At 36.3% G+C, this 15,166-nt stretch overlaps 1 protein-coding gene across 6 annotated transcripts in view; it reads left to right on the top strand.

The window, feature by feature from the left end:
• Positions 1-15,166, top strand: part of NIPBL (NIPBL cohesin loading factor) — a 170,875-nt gene that overhangs the window by 46,934 nt on the left and 108,775 nt on the right. For all 6 annotated transcript variants that reach the window (XM_074856258.1, XM_074856262.1, XM_074856260.1 and 3 more), the window contains exons 2-4: positions 8,368-8,511; positions 11,420-11,585; positions 12,734-12,864. In XM_074856258.1, coding sequence (XP_074712359.1) covers positions 8,448-8,511; positions 11,420-11,585; positions 12,734-12,864 — 361 coding nt within the window. In that variant the 5' untranslated portion in view covers positions 8,368-8,447. The remainder of the gene's footprint in view (positions 1-8,367; positions 8,512-11,419; positions 11,586-12,733; positions 12,865-15,166) is intronic.

Genomic DNA, 15,166 nt, shown 5'->3' with positions numbered 1-15,166 from the left:
ATCAGCTGCTGGATGTGTACCTGAGCAAGCAAAAGGGCTGTGCTCACCAAAAAGGGCACAATTGCATATGTACTTTCTTTGTTGGAATAAAAGTTGCATGTGGAACATGTAGTGCAGATGGGAAATAAATGTATGAACTACTGAAGTAGCTTGGGGTTTTCCCTTTATGTTTGAATTTCTCAGCTGTGCTTAGTATCATGTCTGCTGCCAAGGAGAATTACATTTTTACAGTTTAATTCTACATTTGCTTCTGCAGGACAAAAAGAATTCAGTAGCTCTCAGTAGTGTCAGAATCTTTGACATGAAAGGAGAGTCTCATAAAGAGGATATTTATTGCTTAAAAAGATGGAAAAGGAGCAGTAATAAACCCCTGAATAACTGGATTCTCCCTGACAGAAGTTTTGGCTGCTTTTGCAGAACTAGTTAACATAACTACCCTACTAAGGTATTTCATGTCTAATAGTTATCAGTGTAATTTTGCCTGCAAAAATAATGTGTGTTTTATACAGGTTAACTTTTTAAAACATACCATTTCCTTGATTTACGTTTTGCTACCGTATCAGTAGGACTTGATCTTGTATCACTTTTTCTAATGAGAAGGAGCTAGTAGTATCTTATTTGGAACCTTGTGCAAGATTTGTGTTCTATTCACTTGAATTTTTTCACCCATGTTTTAAGAAGCTGACTGAGCTGCCTAACAGTAAGGCTCTTTAAACAGGTTCTGTTTTGCATTAGTGCTCTAATGAAATAGCAGGAAATACACCTTCCTGTAGAACAGTATTAGTTATTTACATAGCCCATTGATGCATTGGGTGTTTCCATGAAAATTAGTAATTCTGAGATTTACATTATTCTCTTTTGCTGAAATAAGCTATATTTGTTGACCATCACAACACTTTGTAGATATAATCTGATTTTCTGCAATTTTTTGGGTCAGGTTATGTTTCCTGAAAGACTAGGCTTTTACTGGCTGCTTAAATGTCTTGTGTGTGAAGGACTTGATATGGTCTCGTTTTAAAGAGTTTTTTGTGCTAAGGCATCCAAATTAAATATTTGAGATGTTATTTTAAAGTGCAGAACACTGTTTATAAATGCTTTTAAATTTTTATATCAAATAAAATGAATAAAAAGGAAAAGTTTCCTGTGCTTGAAAGAGGGAAATGGCTTTGACATAAAAAGGTCCTAATGCTGCTGGCAACCTATTCCTCCTTTTAGGGAAACTTTCACCCTTTGTAATTGCAAGGTAACACTAAAAGTCAGTGCTTCCTGATAGACATTCATGTAGAATCACAGAATGGTTTGGGTTGGAAGGGACCTCAAAGATCATCTAGTTCCAACCCCCCTGCCATGGACAGGGACACCTTCCACTAGACCAGGTTGCTCAAAGCCCCGTCCAACCTGGCCTTGAACACTGCCAGGGAGGGGGCAGCCACAGCTTCTCTGGGCAACCTGTTCAGTGCCTCACCACTCTCACAGTAAAGAATTTCTTCCTTACATCTAATCTAAATCTACCTCCTTTCATTTTAAAGCCATTACCCTTCATCCTATCCCTACACTCCCTGATAAAGAGTCCCTCCCCATCTTTACTGTGGCCTCCTTTAAGTACTGGAAGGCCACTGTAAGGTCTCCTTGGAGCCTTCTCTTCTCCAGGCTGAACAATCCCAACTCTCTCAGCCTGTCCTCATAAGGGAGGTGCTTCAGCCCCCTGGTCATCTTCGTGACCTCCTCTGGAACCACTCAAGTAGGTCCATGTCCTTCTTATGTTGGGGGCCCCAGAGCTGGACACAGCTCTATAGATGGGATCCCATGAGAGTGGAGCAGAGGGGGAGAATCCCCTCCCTTGACCTGCTGGCCACACTTCTCCTGATGCAGCCCAGGATACAGTTGGCTTCCTGGGCTGCGAACGCACATTGCTGGTCTGTAGTCAGTTTTCCATCCCCCCAAGTCCTTCTCTGCAGGGCTGCTCTCAATCCACTCCTCAGCCAGCCTGTATTTGTGCTTGGGATTGCCCTGACCCACGTTCAGGACCTTGCACTTGGCCTTGTTGAACTTCATGAGTTTTTCACGGGCCCACCTCTCCAGCCTGTCCAGGTCCCTCTGGATGGCACATCCCTTCCCTCCAGCGTGTTGACAGCACCACACAGCTTGGTGTCACCGGCAAACTAGTTGAGGGTGCACTCAATCCAAGTATCTGTGTTGTGTAGATCAGGGAAACTGCATACCACCCATAGGTATCTGCTCTCTGCACATGGCTTAGTTCAATTTTTTTTTTTTTTTTTTTTTTTTGTAGTGGTGGTTCAACTGTGTCAATTCCCCTCCTCTCCTTCCCTGGGAAGAGTTATTACAGGTGCAAAGCACAATTTATGCTTTATGTTAGTTTACCCTGGTAGAAATGTGTGCACTCCTGCATTAGGGGGCATCTTTCCTTGAATCCCGACACCTCTCATGCTGTGTGCTTCCACCACCTTCACTGGGGTTTCTCTTGCTATTTACGGTGGTGTTACTGCTGCTACTATCACATGGGCAGCAGAGGCATCAGTGTCATTGTTACCGAATAAAACAGCAGAGATCAAAGGAATGTGTCAGTAGACACAGAGGAAGAAGCTGGTTGCTTTAAAATTTTTTACTAAGGGTTGCTTTATATTCAGAAGCAATTTACCGTTGGCCCAGTACAGTACTTTTCACTAAGGTTTCTTATAGTGTTTGAAGTTTGTAGTAATTTGAGCACCTACTGTTGGAGTAGTTTTAGAAAAACACATTATGGTAATGTTTAGAAATTGTAGAAATGTTTAGAAAGTGTAGTTAATTTTTATCTCAAATTTACTCATTTTTCACTTGCTTTGTCAGCATCAATGATTCTGCTGTCTGATCACTTTATGAACCAAACACACAGGTATCACTCGTGCACTGAATTTCTTTTGATTTTGTGCTTCTGGGATTTCTGTATCTGTATTTTGAAACTTAAATTTTTGTAGCCAGTATTGTAGAAGGCAATTTTGTATATACTGTGAACTTCCTGGTGTTATAAATGCTGATGTGTTTTCACGGGCTTTTACTGTTATAATAAGTCTTCTGGATTTCTGACACCAACGCCCACCACCCCCTTTTCTCTCCACCTCCCCCCACATGCTGCAACCACCATCTGCCTTTGGTTGTTCGATTTATACCAGGTGGCTTCATAGTTTCTTGCATTACTATTTTGACCGTAGACAGCTGCATCAGTGATTAATTGCTGTTCACTTGCAGTACTGACTTTTTCTGAGACTTGCGAATTAGTGTTAAGGTGTTAAGATACTGTGAATGTGTATGCTTCCGCTGCCCCCTCCCCACGGGGTAATTAAGTGTTAGACTGTGTTTTGGCAACTATATCTCCTTCTTTAGTATTTTTTAAAGTATTTTGAAAGTATATAGTTCTGGAAATTTATGTATCAAACTGTAGCTCTGGTATGGAAACCAGAAATCTGCCCTCTTGTGGGTAAATCCATATCATGTACCTCAGTCAGGGTATCCTATTTAAATGAGAACTAGAATATAGTCTTTCATTTTCTGCCTCTTTTCCTCATTCTTTAAGTGTTTTTTGGGGGATTTTTTTAAGAACAGTTTATGGACTGATAACGAGCAGAGATTAATGTAGTAACTAATAAGAAAAGTAGTTAATTGCAAAATGTGAAAGTTTACAACTGGCTATGAGGCAAGGCTTCTTAAATTTCTAATAGCATGTTTGCTGCTTTAAAAGAAAAAGAAAAGTCCACTGCTCAAGTAAATTATGAAATAGCCAATACATGAGTTGTACTGGTTTACTTCATGTGCAGCTGCAGAAATCAACTTTGATCATGGTGCTGCTGTTACCACAGTACAATGATACTGAACATATAAGGAATGAAAACTACTTTTTAAAGTATTTAAATACAATCCTTCTTGTCAATCTTCTGTTATATTCCCACAATGGGGAATGAAACACTTAAACGTGTATAGGAAATTTCTGGATCCTGAGGTTGGTTGCATTACTACTGAGCATGTGTATTACTGCACATAAACAGATTTTTCCCTTTATTTTGTTTTCTGTGTTCTCATGCATGCACATAGCTAAGCTGTGAAAGAGATGGTATTTTGGTTGAGAAGACAACAATGTTTTTCAACCAAGAGGAACGTTTCACGAATGCAGAGCCTTGAACCTTCATATGGTAACCAGTGGTCAGAGTCCTCTCATTGTTTCATTGGTAGTTAGATGCTGCAATATCTGAAAAAATATTATTGCAGTTTGTTTATTTTTTCTTGGAATTTTTATGGAGTCATTCCCCCCCCCCCCCCCCCCTTGTTGTTTGGTTGTTTTTTTTTTCTTTTCCTGATTGTAGTCTCTCATCTTTTCACTGGACAATCACTGCCTCTTTACCTAAATTGTTCACAACTTACTTTCATCCTCTCTTCTTCCCTTAATTTTACCCATGCCTCTCCATTCCCTCTAGAGACTTTTTTTTCCTCCTAGTTTTCCACTCTGCCATTAATTCAGTACTATGGCGAGAAACGCAGAATATATAGAGAGATGAGTTGCAGAAAGAATCCACATGACGCAGCCCAAACCTTGTGCCACTGAAGACAGTATTTTTCATGTGCGTGTTATGGGCTATTTTACCAAATTGTTTGTTTTACAAACCTACAAAAACATGAAAACCCAACATTTTAAATTTAACATTTTGATAGGAATTTTTTTTGGAATATTAATTTGTAGAAAAGGAGACTATACATAACTGACACAAAAAAAGAGAAGACATCATACAGAAGTAGCACTTTAAATGTGTACTTATTATCCATAGCATAAACTTTCTTAATATTACTTTCTTGCCATTTTGGCTTGGCTTCACTTTTTTATTGTGTATTATGATGATAGCCTTTTCATATATTATTCTCAATATATTCTACCATGTCACTGTTTTCCTTTCACTGACAGGTTCTTTGTATCACTTCCTTTGTGCACAGTAGTTACTTCCTTCCTGAAATGTCTTTTACAATATCCATTGTTTTTTATAACAAAGCAAGAGCCTAAATACATATATACTGAATATGCAATGTCATTTGTGCATATGTAAATTGGATTTCTATTTCTCTGTTCGAACTACTACACTACACTCCGATGCATTGTTTAAAAGCTTTCCAGTGCAGCAGTTCTTTGATTTCCTCAATTCAGCTAATATAACTAATAGTTTCACTTTTTTCAGTCTTGAACTAGAAATGTTGTACTGCTGGTAATAGCTACTGTACAAAGCTGATAATGTAAAATACTGAAAAATGTTGATTCTTCTTGAGTAATTGTGGGCTGCTACAATGTAGTACTTTTAACTTTTGTTGCAGCTGGGGAATGGGAAAAAAAACCCGCACAACAAAACTTGTCTGTCAGTCAACCATTAATTGTTTCATGCTGTGTTGATGTTTTGTATGAAAGAACCTATTTCATCTTAGCTGTCAATATTTTTCCCCTAACTGCTTGATATTTCAAATTCCTTAAATGAATGAATTTAATAATGTTCTCAGTGACATGAAATTTGAATTGTAGTTTCACTGGATCTCAGTCTCTAGTTCTGGAATTGAATCCCACCTTGTTTGCCAGTTGTATAACAGATGCAGTTTTGCTCTCAACACAACAGATGAATATTTGGACCCAGATATTCCTGTGTGGTTTCTTCATATTATGTTTGTTGTCTAAACTAATCCCACCACTTAATTCCATCAGTCTCTCTTTGTCTTTTGTTTACTTTCATCTGTTTACTCACATCATCATACTTAGAAAAACTTCGAAGTGTAAGAGACAGAGTTCTTGAATCACTGTGCTTAGCTCCCAGCTGATGAAGACAACCATATCCTGTCCCTCTGTAACATCTGTATGATCCATCTTTAGAGTAATGATGTTGCTTATCTCTACTACTCCTAATGGAATGCTGTTCCAGAAAGTGGCAGCTCTGATGGTGATCTCTATTCTGATTCTCTTCTTGCTTGCATTCGTGCCCCAATTTATTGTTGTGTTAGCATTGCCCTGTAGCATTCTTCCTTTGTAACCTTCCTTGACTGCCTTAGAGAGGGCAATGACATCCCCTCTTGACCTTTGTTTTGTTAGCTAAACAAACCAACCCCTTCTACTCTCTTTACAAAGAAAGTTTACTCTTCCCCTGACCATCCTAGCTTACTGCACTTGCTCCACTCTCAGGTCTCTACTTTACCGGTTCAGGTTTCTTGTTAAGTATCTGTGGAGAAGGTTTCTAGTTTAAGTGTCTAGTTTTGGAGGAATTTTTCCCATTGAATATCTGTATAATTGTTGTGGCAACAATACCAGGAAAGAACTTGAATTAGTAGTGACAACCTCTGATGTTTACAGCTTTCCCAGGTGATCAGGAAGGGAAAGTGAGCAGATTTTTTTTATCTTGTTTTTTCATTGTTTCTGTGTTACATACAGGATTTCCAATAATACTCACTAGTAACATGGCCTTAGGTTTGGTGCAGTTTCATTCCGCAGAGATTATCGGACATGACCTTTTCTTGTACAGATAATTTATGTGTGAAAGGTGTTTCTTTAATTACTAACCTTTCAATGAAAACTTAAATTCTAAAAGTGTTAGGTCCCATGGGTTTGCTGTTCCAGACTCATTATGGGAAAAATTAGGTCCTTTTTTTTTTTTTTTTAAAGAATTGCTTATTTATGGAACTAAGAAACCAGTGAAATTCTGTGTCTATTGGAATTCATTTCAGTTAAAAAAACCTCAAGTGTCGAGTAGCATTTGAATCTGCCATGGGTGTTTGAAGGCTGTTTTCTCCTGGATTAAAAAAACCCAAATACCACAACCCACATAGAATATCTATCTGGAGCAGTTTCCTTAACTAGATTCGTGTACCTGTAATGTATTATATTTTTAATAAACAAATGTAATTTAGTGGTGAGAATGAGGCTGTGGCAGGTGCAGCAAAAGAAGTGAAGTCATTGTCAGTTCTGTTTAACCTCAGTGTTGGTATTTTTTTCAAAAAAATCAGTTGTGTGTAGACAGGGAAACTTTGAAAAGTTAAATTCAGTGGTTCATTAAAACTTTGAGCAGGAAGAAGATTCATAACATTGGGTTTTCTTGTCTTGCTTGGAATCTACATATTTATTAGCAGTGGTGTCCTATGTGGTGGTAATGGTGTGGCATAAGAGAGAATGAGGTAAAAATTACTAAGGAAACAACAGTGGTCTTTTGGTTTGTATGTATTGTATATCTAATTCTCAAAAATGTTGACTGGTAACATTAAGTGTAAGTAAATAATGAATTCAGCATCTTCAGTAAATAGCATGAATGCTTACAGAAGCTTTACTATTTCCCAAACTGTTAACGCAAGTGCCTCTCTATAATAGGTAACCACATATATATCAAATTCCTTAATTTATTTCATTTGCCTTCAGAAAATATCATGTTCAGTTTTTGTCATTTCGTTAAGTATAATAGTGGATTGTAATGTGTGATCTTTGTAAATTTTTGTTGCTTTGGAACTGCACTTGAAATTATTGTGATGACCTCTTTTGTTGTTTGGTGGTTTGGTTTTTGGTTTTTTTGTTTGGGTTTTTTTTGTTGTTTTTTTTTTTTTTTAGCAGTGTGGACTTTGTTACAGTTGGGATCTCTACAGTTAGGGAAAACTGAGTGAACAAATTCCTTTTTCAGTAGTTGAATATAAACTGTGCTGTTTCACAGGAAATAAATGAGCTAGTTCAGTGGTGGCTAAATCTTTTCTTTTTGTTGTGAGAGTGATAAAGTTTCTGGTAGTAGTTAGACCAGACAGTGTTTAATATTAAAGAGATACTTTCAGATCACTTTTGAAATAGGTACTACATTTAGAGTGTACTAAGAATTTGCAGTTGTCACTTTGTTTACTCCTTGATTTTTGCATCTGTAAATTACTCTTTTTGTTTTTGCTAACCTCCTCTTACATGAAAAATATCTCCTTCTACAAAACTGGGAAGTGAACATAGCAGCTAATTACTTAAACTGGTTATGTGCATTAAGTGATATCCACTGCAGTATGAACTCTTAACAGAAGTTTTGTAACCAATTTTTGAGTTAGTACTGCATAATGTGAACAAATGTTCTTTTGATTGCCTTATCTTGCATCTTGTTTATGAAGGGCTCTGCTGCTGAGACCAGAAGCTTGCCTTTTGATTGTTTAATACCATTTGATATTTTAAAAACTACATTGTTCTACCCACTCTTGACAAAATTTATTTAGTAAGTGGCTGGGGGTATGGTCTGTGCTTCATTTATGTTAGTGAATTTAAAATTCTAAAAAAGTAAACAGAATTTTCATTTGGTGTTTTGTTTTTTGTGTTTTTTTGGTTTGTTTTTTTTTCTTTAGTGCTTGGGAGATGGGAAGTAATGATAGCTGGCACCTGAACTAAAATATCTGTGTAGGCACTACTATCCCAGAACTTCAGGATGAATGGGGATATGCCTCATGTTCCCATCACTACTCTTGCAGGGATTGCTAGTCTTACAGACCGTAAGTACTATTCTTTTTATTATACTTGTTGTACTGTTTTATACCTCTTTGGTAAATACCTGTGTATTTCAAAATACTAAAAATAGTTTTATTTTAAAACTTCTTAGAGGTAAATCTGTTCAAAACTAGATTTTACCTTAAAAATGTTACTTTTGTCATTGCTTGAATTTAAAAAATCCATTCAAATAATACACGCTAATTTAAACATGAGATGAAAAGTAGGTTAAAAAGTTCTTAAGGAAACCTGAAACAAAATACAGGAATTTGTTTTTTTGTTTGGAATATCATTCAGTAGCATATCTGGGTACCCCACAAATAGAAAGACATATAAATGATAAAATACTTCTCTAAAACATATATCTCATCATCTTCACTGAAGGAGGGGGTGAGAGAGAGAGAGTGGGGATTAGACTGATGCTCAGCTAACTGTAGAGTTGTGGAGTATGCTGAATATACTTGAAACCTAGTTCCTTAGTTTTGGACAGGTACAAAAAAGTTGCTCTAAGTAATAGCTGGAAAGAATGGCTGCTAGAATGGAAAGAAGCAGCTGAACCTATGAGTCTTCTTTCTTAGCTGTTCAGCCTACAAAAGGAGGAGATGAAGGTGTGTGTACTGTCTTTAAGTCAGGAAGACAAAATGGAAGGAAAGGAAAAGAACTATATACATTAAAAGCCGATACTGGCACAAACCAAAATGGTTATAATGTGACCAAAAATAAATTCCTAGTGAAAACTAAGTGGAGACTTATTATTACTATAATGAGGTCCTAGAACAACTATTGCAATAAGAGCAGTTGGGACAAAGATGCATCTTGTTTATGAAGTGTGAGAAAGAGTTTATAGCTCAGTTGTCTGTCTGAGGATAATTGGGCTCAGTGACACAGGTGCTTCTTCTGAGCCCTTGTGTTTATTATACTGTTGAAATATGGACAGTTTGCAAGAGACGCGGAAAGTATATATCCAGTAATCGAATTTAATTGCCTACAGTATAAAAGCAGATGTATTGGAGGAAAGAACCCACTTCTTCCTGTCCTTCTGATACTCTGAAATACCAAATTGGAAGATGCTGCTTATGTATTTAAATATGTGTGTGTGTGTATATATATATCATTATGTATGTCTAATATATACAGATCATAGATATTATATACAAAATATATATTATATATAAAAATGTGTATACATATTATTATGTGTGTGTGTGTATATATATATCATTATGTATGTCTAGTAATGGGCCATCAGGATGCAGATAATGAGTTTCCAGGCTATGGGTAGTTTTCCAGCATTATTTGCAGGTAAGGTTCTAAAGAAAGTCAAAATACTTAACTGGTAGAAGTCACTGTCCAGACTCCTGGTGCAAGAGTTTCTTAAAACACTAAACTACCTTTGGTGAAATTAGCCCTTTTGTTAGGTGCATTTACTTCTTTTTCTGTTGTATTTATCTGATGTTTGGAAACTCAGAAGTAACTGAAAGATAAAGGCTTGTAACTGCTTCACCTTATTTTTCTCTGTATGAAGAGAAGGAACTGCAGTGGGCAAGACCTGTTGTCCTAAAACCGTGGAGGACATGATGACTAGAGGGAGTAGAGTAGGCTAGTTAACTAGCTAAATTTATACTGTTTTAATAAATATGTTTTGCTGATCTTGCTAATTTTTCCAAGTTTCTAGCACATTCAAGGGTGATCTGATGCAAGTAATGAAAGCGAGCTATTTTACTTTATTAGACACTTCCATCTGAATTGCAATTTATTTCTAAATACAGTAATGTTATATGTTATATAGGGGGAAAAATACTGGAATTTTCCTCTGCTGCTTTTTTTTAGTAAAGAACTTCAAAATACAGAAGAGCCAAAAGAGTATATTTCACATAAGCTGCTTTTTCTGATGCTATTTCTAATGGTTCAGTTAAAAGCTTTATCTCAGAGTTGTAATCAGCCTGGGACCTTGAAGTTCGAGTCAGCTTGTTTTTGTCAACTCATGAAAGTGACTTTCTATATAGAAAAAAAAAATTTCTAGAAAAGAATTTAAAAAATAGAAAAAACTTTTTGGCCTCTTCTGGCCTACTCCCCTCCTGTCTGTGTAGCTCTGCCAATCATCCGATCAAGGGTTCTCATATGGTATACTTCCTTGTTATGTCTGTAGACCTAACAATGCCTTCTGAAACTATAGTGTGCTCATTTATAATCTGAAATAGGTGTTTTCATTAAATCTTTTTACCGAGATTTATGAATAGGTATACTGCCTGAATTGACATTTTAGTGATTATACCAACCGATACTACCCTTTGCTTGAGAAGGTGACTTACATAGAAAGAAATACACAAGAGAAGAATAAAGTGAGAGTTTAACTAGTGGTTTCAATTGGTTGTTGGGTTGTTTGGTTTTTTGGTGGGTTGAGTTTTTTGGGTTTCGGTGTGTTTTATCTACCCTGACCATACAAAGTGGGGACACTAATTAAATCTGAAGATCACAGTAGAAAACTTAAAGTGTATACTCAATGCATTTACAGTACTGCACACAACTACAAGTATTTTGCATTTCCTTCTGTTATCAGTGCTTTTGTCTCCAAGGGAAAGCTGCCATAACATATTAACTAACAATATTCTGGAATGTTTAAATGTATGTTTTTATTCGTAGTACTTGCATTAGCACAGTTAAATATTTACAGTAATATAGTAATATAACTTGTGGACTTGACAGCATTACTTTGTTTAAAACAGAGTCCAGCCTTTCTATGTGTGTAGTGTATGTGTTCATGATTTAATAAAATCCAGAAATCTTCCTATATTTTAAATGTAGTGGTCAAGTTTTCTTTCTTCATCACATGAGGGAGTAAGAAGGTGTCCATATTTGTATGCTTGTGTTTCATGAAATGATTCTGAATGCCTTTCTATTTCTTGATAACAGTTTTGAACCAGCTGCCTCTTCCATCACCTTTACCTGCTACAACAACAAAAAGCCTGCTTTTCAATGGACGGATAGCTGACGAGGTGAACTGCCTTCTGGCTTGCAGGGATGAAAATCTGGTTTCACAGCTCGTCCACAGTCTCAATCAGGTGTCAACAGATCACATGTATGTATTTTGAGCTTTAGCTATATCAAGTCACCATCTTTATTCCTTGAAATCAAAATTAACTGGTGTGAGAATCTGAAAATTAGGAAACACAGGTTTTTTTCATTGGGCTTGCTTAGCAGATGACTGCTATATAGGAGTCAAATGTTTCAGTCAGAACATTAATAATTGTCTGGCAGTCCTTATGCATAACTGTGGAGGTTATTTTATAGATCTGCTGCTTATTCCATTCTTGCTAGATAGGACTGCAGACTTTGTGATGTTGATTGTGCAATACTCATTCATGTTCCACTTTTGTTAATAATACTCATAGACAAATTATATACCCAGTATTACATAAAACCAATTTTTTTTGAGACACCCGTGTAAGACCCATGTCAAGTCTGATTATGTATTGAACTCAAATATTTTAAGAATCGAACCAGGAAGTATGCTAATGTATTCTTTTTTTGGTTGGTTGGTTTTTTAAAAATTTTTCCCTCGTGTCCTTTGAATTGTCTTATGCTGACAACCCTGTCTTTTTCCTACATGTTCTAGTCAGTTGTTTTGATCAAATGGAAGTAGGTTTTAAAAGTCCTCAAAGCAAACAGTAAGTGAAAGCATGGCTGCATTTGGAGAAAATCCATTACATTTTTTTTATGGTTCAGAAGGAATCCTGTGATGTCAAAGATATGTCAATTTCCCTTTTTAAAATAAAAGCATTGGGCTGCAACCTGAATGTTATACCTTTGTGCGTATGTTATTTTCGCTCCTACAATAATACTTTACTGATGTTTTTGCCAAAGCTTTCATTTATGGAGATCACAATATGAAAATGGGCATAAGAAGCTTTTTATAGTAGTCTGAAAATGACAGCCATGTATATATATGTGCTTAGTAACAGAAAATAATTTTGAAGACTAGTAGGATTACCTCTTATGCCATTCCTTAAAGAAGAGAGGAAAAAAAAATAGAGGCAGGGAACAATGCTTTGCAGACTTGTTTTTTTCCTATATTTTAACAGTAACTTGTATTCTTTCATTTTGGTTTGGGGGGTTTTTTTGGGTTTTGGTGGTTTTTTGTTGGTTTTTTTTTTTTTACTTGACTCATAGTTTCTTATACTTTGAAAATGCATTTGCCTCTTTATTTGCTTACTTCCACAATTCCAGAGAGTTGAAAGATAACCTTGGCAGTGATGATCCAGAGGGAGATATACCGGTCTTGCTGCAGGCTATCCTGGCAAGGAATCCTAATGTTTTCAGGGAGAAAAGCATGCAAAACAGATACGGGGTACAAAGCGGTAAGGATTTTTGATTATGTATTGATTGCATTTTATGTTCTGTAAGTTTAGGGAACTGATACTAACCACAAATATATATGGAGCACAACTGTGATATTTATGCCTTACCTTGTATTTGGTAGTGCTATAAAGCTATGTACCTTGACACCTTCTAAGAGCAATTGTGTTAGCACAAGCATGGAAATATACTCCACTAGGTATTTTTGAAAAAAAAAATGTTTAATTTCAGGACAAAGTTTAATCTCTAGGATGAGTTGAGTGGATTTTATTTTAAAATAATTTTATGTGAATTTCTTTATGTCTAGGTTCACATATTTGACTTGGTAAATAGTTGAAGTTGGAAAAATATGCCTTGATGTTACTGAAAATCTATAAGATTATAGTGTATCATTGCAGTGGTAGTTCTTAATAGTTCTGGGGTGAGCGGTAAGGTTGAATGAACCATGTTTAACAGCTCCTCCCTGCCATTCCTTGTCTCAGTAATTTGTGATGATCTGCAGATTATACTTTTTTGACAGCTATTTCTCTTCTGAAGTGTAGTGATATATACTGCTGTATAGCAACAATGAAGAAGGAGAGAGACCAAGCAAAGGATGAATTGGAAAGATTCTAGTTATAGATCTGGATACTTGCGCCTGAAGTATATTCTTTAAATACCAAACTATGAAATGAGTAGGAGAATTCCCATTGTTCCACAGTGTGAGGATAAAGCTTTACTATTACTGTAGAGGTATACGTAGAAGTGTTACTGGAGTCCACAGCAGATAGGAAGTGTAGGGTATTTTTGGATGGGAAAAATAATAAAATGAGATTATTAGGTTCGTTCACCTAGGCTAGTGAGTAAAAAGCCATATAATATTTGAAAAAAACAGAACACATAGTGTTCCTTGAAAGAAGGCAGAAACTTCCTGGAATGAAAATGTGAAAGGCAGTGCTAAATATTTCTAAGTTCATTGATAAATATATCCTGAAATTTTAGCTCTGAAAACAGTCTCCAGATCCTGTGTTTAGTGGTAGCTGTGGCAGGGTATGATTTTTCCAGCTGTGGGAAGAGTTGTGACTATCCTGCCAGTTTGCAGAGTGGTCCCGCAAAGAACATGAATGCCTGAATTAGCGTTTTCCACCATATTTGTAGAGTAAAATAATTTTTTGCTAGTGCAAAAGGGAGACATTGTTTCTGAAATTTTATGTTCCAGCAGAGGCTTTTGAAAGAAACAAGAAAAAGCTAGTTAATTTCTTTCTAATTTTTGATAATTCTGTGCTTCACAAGGAGAAACACTTTCACAGCTTGATTCAATAGGTTAAGAATAATCCTTAATGAAATAAAAGCACCTCTATCTTTAGTAAATGTGCTTTGGCCTACTCTTGAAGGAAGGAATTAGTATGGAAGAAAAAATAATTCAACATGAAACTTAAAATAATAGTTGATATTATTTTAGTAAAGTTAACAAATTGGTTTCAGAGAACAGAAGAGATCAGACTTTAAAACTTCCTTGAATATTTAATTTTATTTTTCGTAATTCTGAATACTTGTACAAGTGCAAGTGTTGCAATATAAGTGTGGAATCTGAAAACTGGAAAGAAAAGGGAAAGAAAGGAAAAACATAGCTGTAGACAAAGTATTTTGAGAGGAAGAAGGCCCTCAAATGAATGTTTGGAAAAGCTAGGTGAACTGTGACTTTATTTTCAATGGAAAAAGGCCACACTCTTACCTGGAAATAGGTGGAACTTTAAGCCAGATACTGGCAAATTGTGGTAGCCTTAATAGGTGTTACTGTGTCCCATTCACACGTCCGAGGCCAAAGGAGGCTATACCAATGTGGGGCAGCTTGGGTTTTCTTCTGCTTTCTGAACAGATACTGTAATCTGTGTAGATGAAGGTTTGGTAGAGATCTTACGTAATGCATTTTGTCAGCTATAAGAACAAAATTTAGGCTCTTCTCTAGTACTTAAGATTCATCTCTTCTGCGTTACTTACTGTCTTCCTTCTGTATATTGTCCTTACACCTTCTATTGAGTCCAGCATGTAGTGAAGTCAGCACTGGGTACGGTGACCCAGTATTTGTAATACCCACAACTGAGAAGAAATGAAGACAGCAGGACCCTCAGTCTGTTTACTCAGCCTGGGATGGGTCTGTGCACTGTGATTCCTTGTGTCAGTTTCAGCAGTAGTATGGACAAAGTGAACTCAAATTCATTTCTCCTAGCCTTCATTTCTGATGCAAGAAAAGGAAGATCATCTGGCTAAAGAATTACATTAAACACAGAATAAAATTCTTGGTTCAGTACAGTTTGTCAGGAA

Source organism: Strix uralensis, chromosome Z (assembly GCF_047716275.1).
Source record: "Strix uralensis isolate ZFMK-TIS-50842 chromosome Z, bStrUra1, whole genome shotgun sequence".
Classification (NCBI taxonomy): Eukaryota; Metazoa; Chordata; class Aves; order Strigiformes; family Strigidae; genus Strix; species Strix uralensis.
Note: the sequence above shows the minus strand (reverse complement) of the source record. Positions and strands in the feature narration are given on the sequence as shown.